This window comes from Aethalodelphis obliquidens, unplaced genomic scaffold (genome assembly GCF_003676395.1).
Source record: "Aethalodelphis obliquidens isolate GAN/ISIS:26980383/991018 unplaced genomic scaffold, ASM367639v1 scaffold10, whole genome shotgun sequence".
Taxonomy (NCBI): Eukaryota; Metazoa; Chordata; class Mammalia; order Artiodactyla; family Delphinidae; genus Aethalodelphis; species Aethalodelphis obliquidens.
This window is the reverse complement of record NW_020837954.1, coordinates 37,974,087-37,986,216: the sequence shown is the minus strand read 5'-3', so window position 1 is coordinate 37,986,216 and position 12,130 is coordinate 37,974,087. Positions and strand designations below refer to the sequence as shown.

Here is a 12,130-nt window from a genome sequence, read left to right as displayed (position 1 = left end):
TTACTTTTCAAAATAATGGAAAATGAAGTATCTACATAGATTGATGTTAGTGTTACAGCAGGTTACCAGAGACCAGGCCAAAGAGAATACCATTGGTCATTTTTCTGATACTTTAAAAACTAATCTCTCCCAAACTGAGGTCTAAAATGAGTCATACTAATACCAAATTGCACTTACAGAAAGACTCCATTATACTTTATATACTTTGAAGTTAGAGCAAGGGATAAACACTTTCAATAAAGGACTAATAAAAGGTTAAGAATGAGTGTTATCTTGGTAAAAACTCATGTTAAACGTCACTCTAAGGCTACTAATCACCTGATTCTGTTAGTACCAAGGTAGTTTGTCAAATATTTATACGATGCTATCTGCAGTCAATGAAACACCCTTAACTCCTCCTTGCTGAAAACTTTCCACCCTGGCATGAGCACTGAAAAACCCAAGTTATGTCCAGCTTTCAGAGTGTAAAGAGCAACTACCTTTTTAAAAATGTTTATTTTGAAGCAATTTCCAACTGCCTTTTTATCTCCCCACCCCACCCAAATGAGACCTGCTAAAAAAGGAAAAAAGTATACGTAAAAAGAGTCAGCTCTTCTGTGAGAGGATCATTACTAAAGCTCAATATTTTTAGGCTGCTTTGTTCTCTCGTTTTTATATTATTTCAAAAATTAATCTCTGCATGATATGGAAGTGTCCACTACTAAATTAAAAATTAGCTTCTATAAGTCACTGTTATGAGCAACATGAAGCAAATCTACATCACTTGGAAGAAGATATTAAAATGTCTGTATGGTGAAAACACTAGGTTAACTATGCATTTTCCAATCAGCTTTTACTGAATTTCTTCCACATTCTCCTTAAAGAGAATCAATCAGAACAAAGCAGATGTGTCATTCCACTAAAATATGACCCCCACCCCCACCAAGGATATGGATTTTAAAGCTTAAGCCCAGGATAGTGGATCTCAAAGGGTTGTAATATTCCTATCTGTGACAATCTCAAATTGGAAATACTGGAAAATGGACAAGTTGTATATTGACAAAATACAGGACTATCTTGCAGTTTGTCTTTTAAAAAAGAAATATATTCTAGTCATTTAAGGCAGGTATTGAAAAGGCATTATGATTCTCAAATCAGAAGAAAAAACTATATTATCTTCCTCTAACCTGCAAGTAATTTAACTGCTGAAAACATATTCTTCTTGAATTTGCCATAAGCCCAGAAGTTGAGCTGTTTTACTAGAAAATTAAAGTTAACAAATTTGACTAAATTTGGAGTCAGTATTAAGTGGCTTTAACCTTTGCCTGCTGGATCTTGTTTCAGGCACCTGTATATTGCAGAAAGCAACTTGTTTCATACTATGTTGGGCTATTATCAGAAGACAACACCTGCCCCAGCTTTCGTTTAGAGAAAGAATCTTTCTGTACTTAACCCTGGAACATACCTTGTATTCTGTTGGAATATTCAGGTGGATTTTCACTTGAATACTTAAGCAAAGCCTTAGGAGTTTGGGTATACTGTCAGACCCCAGTCTGGTTTCTGTACTAAAAGGGGGGAAAACGTTTACCCAGATCTTTTCCCCTTAAGTTGCTGGTAATTCAAAGCAGGAACCTCATCAGAAAATTAGGCAACACTGAGTTAGATAAATTTCATCTTCTACTAATATCTTAGTTAAAGATTAACATGGGTAAAACAGTAAGAAGGGAAAATTGAAAACTCCAACACAATAATTTTTAGATCAATTTCAGCTTTACTTTTAAATTTGTACTTATGCATTTGTTTATAAAAAGTATCCCTGTCCTTAACATTACTGCAATGTTCACTTTCCTCTTAAAGTAGTACATAAAAATAAACAATTCAAGCTTCTGTATATTTTATTGTTACCAAGCTTCCACAGAACATGTGTGCAAACTTCAGGTTTCCCATCTCAAAACTCCATGTACAAACTAAGCTAACCAAAAACGCTCAAGTCAGCAAATATGCAAAATGCATTAAAGAGAAACCTCAAATAATGTTTTTAAAAGCCAAACTTTAGAACTAACCTTTTATAATTAAACTAAGTTGTTGCACCTTTCCTTTCATATGCATACACCGGGCTAAACACTTCCAACAATAGATCTCATACTTGGCACAAGGACATTTCAAAGAAAAAACAAAAACAAAAGGAAAAAGAAAGGAAAAGAGGTTTACGCTGACTCGAGTCCAAGTTTAGTCCACTTCCTCGATGGTCGGTCCCCCGGAGACTCCTGAACCACCGCTGCCGCCGCCGCCAGGGCCGCCTTGGTAAAGTTTGCTGATGATGGGGTTGCAAACTCTTTCGAGCTCTTTCTGCTTGTGTTCATACTCATCTTTTTCCGCCATCTGGTTTCGGTCAAGCCAGTTGATCACCTCCTGACACTTGTCGAGGACCTTGCTTCTGTCCTGTTCGCTAATCTTGCCCCTCAGTTTCTCGTCTTCCACCGTCTGCTTGATGTTGTAGGTATAGGACTCCACGGCATTTTTGGCGGCCACTCGGTCGCGATTGGCCTCATCTTCCGACTTGTACCGCTCCGCCTCCTGCACCATCCGGTCAATGTCGTCCTTGCTCAGACGACCCTTGTCGTTGGTAATGGTGATTTTGTTTTCTTTACCGGTGCTCTTGTCGGCGGCGGTGACGTTGAGGATGCCATTGGCGTCAATGTCGAAGGTGACCTCGATCTGGGGGACCCCGCGGGGCGCCGGGGGAATCCCGGTCAGGTCGAACTTGCCTAGCAGGTTATTGTCCTTCGTCATGGCCCGTTCGCCCTCGTACACCTGCACCAGCACGCTGCTCTGGTTGTCTGAGTAGGTGGTGAAGGTCTGCGTCTGCTTGGTGGGGATCGTGGTGTTCCTTTTGATGAGTGGAGTCATGACGCCGCCAGCCGTCTCAATGCCCAGCGACAACGGGGTCACGTCGAGTAGCAGCAGGTCTTGCACGTTCTCTGACTTGTCCCCGATGAGAATGGCCGCCTGCACCGCGGCTCCGTAGGCCACCGCCTCGTCAGGGTTGATGCTCTTGTTCAGCTCCTTGCCATTGAAGAAATCCTGCAGCAGCTTCTGTATCTTGGGGATGCGAGTGGAGCCGCCCACCAGCACGATCTCCTGGATCTGGCCCTTGTCCAGCTTGGCGTCGCGCAGCGCCTTCTCCACCGGCTCGAGGGTCCCGCGGAACAGGTCGGCGTTGAGCTCCTCGAAGCGGGCACGGGTGATGGACGTGTAGAAATCCACGCCTTCGTAGAGCGAGTCGATCTCGATGCTCGCCTGAGTGGACGAGCTCAGGGTGCGCTTGGCTCGCTCGCAGGCGGTGCGGAGTCGCCGCACGGCGCGCTTGTTGGGTGCAATGTCCTTCTTGTACTTGCGCTTGAACTCCTCCGCCAGGTGGCTCACCATGCGGTTATCGAAGTCCTCACCGCCCAGGTGCGTGTCGCCAGCCGTGGACTTCACCTCGAAGATGCCGTCCTCGATGGTCAGGATGGACACGTCGAAGGTGCCTCCGCCCAGGTCGAAGATGAGCACGTTCTTCTCGCCGCCCGCGGAGCCCTTCTTGTCCAGGCCGTAGGCGATGGCCGCCGCCGTGGGCTCGTTGATGATGCGCAGCACGTTGAGGCCCGTAATGGTGCCCGCGTCCTTGGTGGCCTGGCGCTGCGAGTCATTGAAATAGGCCGGGACGGTGATGACCGCGTTCTTCACCTTGCCCCCCAGGTAGGCTTCGGCGATCTCCTTCATCTTAGTGAGGACCATGGAGGAGATCTCCTCCGGGAAGAAGGTCTTGATCTCTCCCTTGTACTCAACCTGCACTTTGGGCTTCCCTCCCTCGCTCACCACCCGGAATGGCCAGTGCTTCATGTCCGACTGCACTGTGGCGTCCTCGAACTTCCGACCGATCAGCCTCTTGGCATCGAAGATGGTGTTGGTGGGGTTCATGGCCACCTGGTTCTTGGCGGCGTCCCCGATAAGGCGCTCGCTGTCGGTGAAGGCCACGTAGCTAGGGGTGGTGCGGTTGCCCTGGTCGTTGGCAATGATCTCCACTTTGCCATGTTGGAAGACCCCCACGCACGAGTAGGTGGTGCCCAGGTCGATGCCGATAGCCGGGCCGCGGGCAGACATTCTGACTGAGACAGGCAAGCGACGTTAGACGACAACACCTAGGGCAGAAAATCCGCGGCCTCAAGTAACGGTCGCCTCGCACCAAGCACAGTGAGCGTAACAACCGTCTCCCTCTCCCCTCGCTCGGCTCCCCACTCTTATAGTCGCCTCCCTGCCGCCTTCAGAGCCAATCCGCTCTCGGGACCGCCCGCCACAGGCTTGCCTGGGCCGGAGTGACCCGCCTGCGGCCCAACAGACTTCTAGATGGGTGAGGGGCGGGACTACGGCCCGCGCGAGGATGCGACGGGCGGACGTTATGCAAGTGAGGCTCCGCCCACGCGCCCCAGGTGGCCAGTTGCCTCCGAGGCTCACCAGCAACCGGCGGCTTGGGGGCTTTAGGCTCGCGCCCCACGCGTTTTCGCGATCTTCGCCTTTCCTAAGGCGGGATTCGTCGACGTCCGTTGGATTGGCAGGACACGCGGCCAATAAGCAGAGCGGACTCCCAAGTAGGGTGGGGAAGGAAGTGCTGGGGCGTGGCGCCGGGAGGAGGCGCGGAAGGGGAGCGCCGAGAGGGGAGCTACTTCGGCCCATCGTTCAGTTCTTAAGGCCTGAAATGCCGTCCAGTTCCTAGTGTGTCCACCAACCTAGCTCGTAGGGGCGGGGTAATTCATTCTGAGTTGGTGGCCAGTAGGAACTAGGGCCAGAGCAGGCATTTTTCTTCCGCCGGCGCGTGGGCGTTGGCTTGGCTTGGCCTGGGCGTGAGGGCCGCTCTTGACCCCTGGGAGGAGCGGGCGTAGGGGGGTTAGACAAGGAGAAATGACGCGGAAGTTCCTAGGCTGGGCCGTCGGCCTCCTGGAATTTAATTTTGCGTGCTTCGCAGCGTCTCAGTGGGTGTGAACGCTGCATAAAAAGTGCCTGGCGGGCGGGGACAGCAGGAGCCCGGGAGAGCGCACGGAGAGGCCGACCGTTTTTCCGTGCCGCGCGCGAGGCGGCCTGCAGAGTGGGAGACGAGATAGGTTGCAACTCGTCTTCCCCAAAGTGTAAACTTTCTCGACCTCGCTTTTCGTTTTCCCAGCTTGTCCTGCGACTTAAGCTTCCTAGTATCACCTCCCTGTTCTCTCCACTGCTTTCTTTATTTTCCGTTTCAAGTGCTTTAAACGCCGCTTTGAGTTCTTCACGAGGAAGTCTATAGTCAAAACCCACACTTTGAAGTACCATAAAATAACCCAGCCTCAACGCCTCTCACGATTCTCTCAACCCCAGGTTAAGCACGCGCGATCATGTTTATGACTGAGTTATGTTTATGAATGAGCTCAACCGAGTGAGTTTATTTTCTTTAGCTATGCTGAAGTTACACTAGAGGCGTAAACTCTTCAGAGAAGGTAGATGAAAAGGAGCGCAACTTATTCTATAACGTTTAAGAGTAATATATGGGGCTTCCCTGGTGGCGCAATGGTTGAGAATCTGCCTGCCAATGCAGGGGACGCGGGTTCGAGCCCTGGTCTGGGAGGATCCTACATGCCGCGGAGCTACTAGCCCTGTGAGCCAGTTACTGAGCCTGCGCATCTGGAGCCTGTGCTCTGCAACAAGAGAGGCCGCGATAGTGAGAGGCCCGCGCACCACGTTGAGGAGTGGCCCCCACTTGCTGCAACTAGAGAAAGCCCTCGCACAGAAACGAAGAGCCAACACAGCCATAAATAAATAATTTTTTTTTTTAAAAAAAAGGCAAAATTCCAAAAAAAAAAAAAAGTAATATATGGGAGTAGGTCTGGAGGTATTGTCTGGCACCAAGTGATAGGTGGTAGAAGCAGTCTCCTATAAGTGGGCTCTGGAAGGAGGACAGTAACAAAACAGCGATAACCCTTCACATTATGTGGGGAAGTTGGAGACAGTCGTTCAATTAGCTTTAAGAAGTCCCAGGATGTGAGGTAAAAGACAAATGCAAAAATAATCTGTCTTTATGAGGTTGAAAGCCCAATAAATAGATAAAAATAATTCGAGGGGCTTCCCTGGTGGCGCAAGTGGTTGGGAGTCCGCCTGCCGATGCAGGGGACGCGGGTTCGTTCCCCGGTCCGGGAAGATCCCACATGCCACGGAGCGGCTTGGCCCGTGAGCCATGGCCGCTGAGCCTGCGCGTCCGGAGCCTGTGCTCCGCAGCGGGAGAGGCCACAGCAGTGAGAGGCCGGCGTACTGAAAAAAAAAAAAAAAAAAAAAAAATTCGAGAGAAGTGCTATAGGGAACACAGAGGCGGGGGCACATCCAGACAGGGTAAAGTATGTTCCTGAGGGCTTCCTGGAAGAGGTGACATGCCTGAGCCAGGTGCTGACCTTTGCCATTCTTTGCATGGATTGTAGCATGGGTAAAGATGAGAGCGGCGTGGGCGGCAACTACAAGTTCAGTGCGGAAGATTAGTGTCACTACATGGCGAGGGATACGAACCAGAAACAGTCTCTTCAGGAGGACAAGATACATTTAAAAGCTTTATGTGCCGTGATATTTTTCCTGAGGCTGTGGGAAGGGGAAACTCCTTTGAAGGAGGCTAATGTATAGTTAATATCAAAGTTGTTTGGGACAGTGCTCGAGAAAAGTTTTTGTCTGAGAGACACAAAAGTTATCTGTGACCAGAAAGTAATGTTGACAGAATCCAATTAAGTCAATCAATGGACATTTAAGTTTCTTTTATCCAGTTGTGTATGTAATTTCCAATTTTTAAAAACATGTATTAATTTGTAAATCTCATTTCACAATTCACATCTCTTTTTCCACGAAAGCAGTTAAGGAAAAAATTTGAACCAGGAAAACTTTTTTTTTTTTAAATTAGGAAAACAAAGACCAAACCAAAAAGTTTCTACTGAAGTTGCCTTAAATTTTGAGTACAGATTTCTTGATTTTATTCTTAGAAATTCTTGTCTTTTGTGTAGTTAAAAAAGGGAGTGGAGGGAATTAGTGGGCTGGAAAGCAATACAAATTCTTTGTAGAACTAATGATATGATGTAATTTAGGGACAGGGTCCCAACTACAACTGAAAGCAGAAGAGAATTGTGAGAAACACAATCTCTTCAGATCTCGTGTTCAGACAGTCCTCACACACTTACCTCAAGCAAAGCAAGATTGCAAAAAAGCAGACATGCCAGTTCTTAACGCAAACACTAAAATTACAGCTTCAGAAGGGAGAGGTTCTTTTGTATAGTAACTATGTCCTGTATGCACAGTTACTGCAAACAAATCTTGCAATCTACCACATTCATCTTTTTTTTAATTTATTTTATTTATTTTTGGTTGCATCGGGTCTTCGTTGTGGTGCACGGGCTTCTCATTGCAGTGGCTTGTCTTGTTGCGGAGCACGGGGTCTAGGTGCGTGGGCTTCAGTAGTTGTGGCACGTGGGCTCAGTAGTTGTGGCTCGCAGGCTCTAGAGCACAGGGTCTGTGTCCAGTAGCTGTGACACACGGGCTTAGTTGCTCCGTGGCATGTGGGATCTTCCTGGACCAGGGCTTGAACCCGTGTCTCCTGCATTGGCAGGCGGATTCTTAACCACTGTGCCACCAGGGAAGTTCCACATTCATCTTTAACACAGCTTTCTGAAACCAGAGTAGCAATTTTATCTGTATTTTCATTAGGTATATGTATTTTTTCTGCTGTAACTTTTCACCTAGTAAATTGATATTTCATAAGTTTCATACTTTAAATAGCATCCTGAGCTTTTCTCAAAAAGACAGTATTTGCATTTTTATTTCCTGTGAAATAAACTTTTACAATCCTAGAACATTATCATATACTGACCATTCTTGGAGTTTTTATATTTTTCCTTATTTGTATTGATTTTTTAAAAATGTTCTTTTCTATTTGATGATTGTGGCTCATAATTCATTAAACATGTAGCCCATTAAAAATGGTCAAATTAGCAAATTTATGATCCAGTGAAATTCATCAATGCCAGTAATGGTGCGGCAAAACAGGTAAACCCTACTGGTGGGAATGTAAAATAGTACAATCTTTCTGGAGGGCAATGTGACAATATTTTTTCTTTACCTTAAGTATGATCATACCCTTCATTTAGCATTACTCTGTGGGATTTATCCTAAGGAAATAATAGAACATGCAGGTATATTATTTATGATAACAATGATAAAAGAGAAATGGCTTAAATATCTGACAATAAGAAAATGATTTTTTGAATTATAGTCATGGATTATTATGTAGCCCTAAAAATTGTTTACAAGATTTTTAATGATATGGGAAAATGTTCTTGGTATAATAAAGGGGAAAAATAAAATACAAGGCTTTTGTATATTCTTATCCGATATGTAGGATAATCATATATATGAAAATTGCATAAAAATGGTTATCTTTAGAGGGTAGGATTATCAGTAATTTTTCTAAATTTTCTTGTACTTTTACAATTGATTTTTCAAGCTTGACTATTAACATTCAACTGAAAGTTTGCTAATCCTACTATTTACATAGAAATTACTACTGATTTTCAACAGGTGTAATCTGACAGATTATAAATACTAGGGTATTTCGAAATATTTTTAAAATCCAAGGACTGAGATTTTATACAGTCTAGAAAAAGCAAGAGCTTTAATATGTATCAAATTTTCTCTGATTAATTCCCCAAACCCAGAAGAGTACCTGGAAAACAGTAGTAATTTACTAGCTCAATGTTTATTAAAAGTGACCTGAGGCATATTATTTAACCAAAAAAACCCTGGAAATAATAACTTGTTTTTTCCTGTATAAAAGGAAGGTTCTCTGCCTACCTCTTATATTTCTGAACTAAATAATACTGCAGAGACCAAAAGTTGAAACAAATTTACATCTGAAAATATTTGTACCTAGATATACAAAGATGAATAAGATGAGGTCTAAAACTGTGTGCTTGGGTAGTCAGGCCTGCCCTAAGGAGACTAAGTGAGCAAGAATACATTTTTCTCCAGAATTACTAGGAAAAAAATTTACAGATTTTCTGGAACCCTCTCAATCCCTACCCAGGCACAACCTTCATAAAGGTTGTGGATTGTTTTGAAGAGGTAATGTTGGCCTGAAGAGAAGGTGGAGTCAGTAGCAGCCTATAATTTGAGGGCCTATCAGCAAACTGGAGTTCAACTATTACATTTAAGATCTCTATAAATACTACAATTTTATAATTCTTTGGATGTACCTTGTCCCCAAACATTTCTCCAGTCACCTGTCACTCTAGGAAAAATTTCACCATCTGTTTCTTTGAGTCTTAAGAAACTCAGTCTTTGAAAGTTCTAATTGAACTGTAGGTACACAGTAGCCTGGGGTAGGACACTACCATGCTTAGCCTTGTATGGCTAAGCGTGGTAGTGTTTGTATGGAAGGCTAAGCGTCTCAAACCTGGAAGAGAAGCTTTTCCAGAAAAGAAGTGAATCTGTGCAAAAGCAGACAAACTATACCTTCTTCAGTTTTGTAGAGTGCTAATCTCGAGGACAGACTCTTGTGGAATAGTCTGAAATAATCTGAAAGAAGTGAAGCTGTTGTCTTACAAGTGGAGACTAAGATTCAACATGCCATTATTGCTAATGCTTATTAACTTCTGTGAAATTATGGCAATTATCTTTCAGGACTTACCTGAAATGAAGAGAAAACTCATTGCTTATCACTTGAAAAAAGAAAAACAATGTCTTAAACTGAAAATGAACAAAATGAATTATATCGGTAAGGAAGTTATTTCTCTGAATAAATTATTTTGAGAAATGGATTAACCCTCTAAAAGAACTAAATACTATGTCAGTGGATTTTTATAAATAATTATCTATTTTTATATTATGAGGAAACCTAATTTGTTGCCGTTTGTGTTTGCTCTGAGATAGTACTTTTCTAGTCATTCTATATTGAAAGAAACCAGGATTTGGAAATAAGAATTTTAGTTAATCTTTGTGCACTTCATAAGCTGCTCAGAAATACCATAATTAGCTATATCAAATACTTTATTATTTTGGTATTATAGAATGAAAAGGATTGATAACTTTTCAATCAAATAATTTTTTTAAAAGAGCCAGGTTGGAAAAGTACAGTATAAATAAAAGTAATATACAGACATTTTAACTTCTGGACATAGAGGAGGAAATTTTATTAGGTAAAGCAATGGATTAAAAAATGTAACAAAAATTCTCTATGTAACCCAGTAACTCCATTTTATACTAATATACAGAAAATAATCACATTATGGAATGCATTTATATCACTTATAATTACTGTAATTCATTACATTTGTAGTTTAGTACAGTCAGAATTTAAGCCATATTTCTTTTGTAAATCTAATTCCACCAGTAAATCAAAAAGTAACTGTTGAGTTTCTACTATATTGATCTGGCACCTTTAATAATTGATAGTATTCATCTTTACTGTTTCCTATTTATTTGTTAGAAGTCTGCAGTTCTATATGCTTCTTCATGTTTCTAGATGACTAGCTATAGTTTTTGTTTTTGTTTTAGACTCTAACACTTTAAGCTTATTTGTTATATTTCTCTTAAAGCAGGTGAATTCATATGAATTTGAAGTCTTTAGTGGATTTCTCATCTCCCTTTTCACCCCTGTACCCATTATCACATTCTAATTAACTCTTTCTGATTTTTTGTTAGTCTAATTATTAGAATGAATAGTCGTGTTATTCCTACTTTATAGCTAGAGATGTTAATTGACTTAAATTCTTCATCTGCTATTATATATACTCTAAGATAGATCTCTTTGTGTAACTCCTTATTATAACATTTGAAACATAGGCATAAAAACAAAATAAACATTTCTGAAAATATATAACATCTTGATATTGCAGAAGAAACAATAATAATAATATTGATGATGATATTGAGTTGGGTATGCAGTTAACCAAAACTACAAATATACTCACAATATGGAAATAATATGGCTATAAGATTCATATGGTTGAGAAATGTGTATCTATCTATCTTCAGGTTAAAATATCATCAAACATTTCATTTTCCCATGAAAGGTTTTTTAAACATGTTAACCATTGTTTCATTCAATACTTAGTTGAATTTTATCTTGAAATTTTAAAACTGAGAAGCATGGTATTTTATATCAATACTAAGAAAAATGTTTAACAGAAGCTTATTCTGCCTTTTTAGGTTACATTGCTAAGTTGAGAAGAAAATAATGTGTCTTAAGATATATTCTTCTTGGTTGTCTGTGGTTTGTGAAAATATACCACTGTTGAAATAATACCACTTCTGTTTTTCCTTCAAGTAACAGACTTAAAAGGGAGCCTCGTTAATATTAATAATCAAGTTTGTGACTGGTATATACAGTGAAAAAAGAAGAAAGGCAAATGTTACATTACAGTAAGCAATAACTAGATTATCTTTTCTTGGTAAAATATTGGTCTTACATGATTTTTTCTCTGTACCCACATCTTTTTTTTTTTTTTTTTTGCCGTACGCGGGCCTCTCACTGTTGTGGCCTCTCCCGTTGAAGAGCAACAGGCTCTGGACGCGCAGGCTCAGCGGCCATGGCTCACGGGCGCAGCCGCTCCGCGGCATGTGTGATCTTCCCGGACCGGGGCACGAACCCGTGCCCCGTGCAACGGCAGGCGGACTCTCAACCACTGTGCCACCAGGGAAGCCCATCTTTTTTTTTTTAAGATTATTTTTGATGTGGGCCATTTTTTTTGGAAGTCTTTATTGAATTTTGTAACAATATTGCTTCCGTTTTTATGTCTTGGGTTTTTGGCCGCGAGGCATGTGGGATACTAGCTCCCCAACCAGGGATCGAACCTGCACCCCCCTGCATTGGAGAGTAATGTCCAACCACTGGACCGCCAGGGAAGTCCCCACATCTTTTTATTTATACTCTAAGCTACAGATTTTGGGGTGAAATTTTTGAAACTACATTTCATGATATATAAACTGTAATTCCATTTAAGTTTAGAGTTATATGCGTTTACACAGATATGTGATTACCTCACTTTATAATGTATTTATAGTAGCCTAGCAAGCCCTTTTCTTTTAGGAGGGATTCTTGAAGAAAATTAGTATATAG

General features: G+C 42.3%; 1 protein-coding gene and 1 non-coding gene across 2 annotated transcripts; one reads left to right on the top strand and one right to left on the bottom strand.

Annotated features, from left to right (window-relative positions):
* Nucleotides 1–1,730: 1,730 nt before the first annotated feature.
* Nucleotides 1,731–4,469, bottom strand: HSPA2 (heat shock protein family A (Hsp70) member 2). The gene has a single exon (XM_027111480.1). It carries the CDS (start codon nucleotides 4,123–4,125, stop codon nucleotides 2,209–2,211), a length of 1,917 nt encoding a protein of 638 aa, XP_026967281.1. The 5' UTR covers nucleotides 4,126–4,469; the 3' UTR covers nucleotides 1,731–2,208.
* Nucleotides 4,470–9,665: 5,196 nt separating this feature from the next.
* On the top strand, nucleotides 9,666–9,734 carry LOC113623085 (small nucleolar RNA SNORD2). The gene has a single exon (XR_003433777.1). It is a non-coding gene; the product is annotated as a small nucleolar RNA SNORD2 (small nucleolar RNA).
* Nucleotides 9,735–12,130: the final 2,396 nt, after the last annotated feature.

What these genes read in the sequence shown, in the direction of transcription:
- HSPA2 (XM_027111480.1), bottom strand. Translation starts at nt 4,125, where the DNA reads ATGTCTGCCCGCGGCCCGGCTATCGGCATCGACCTGGGCACCACCTAC.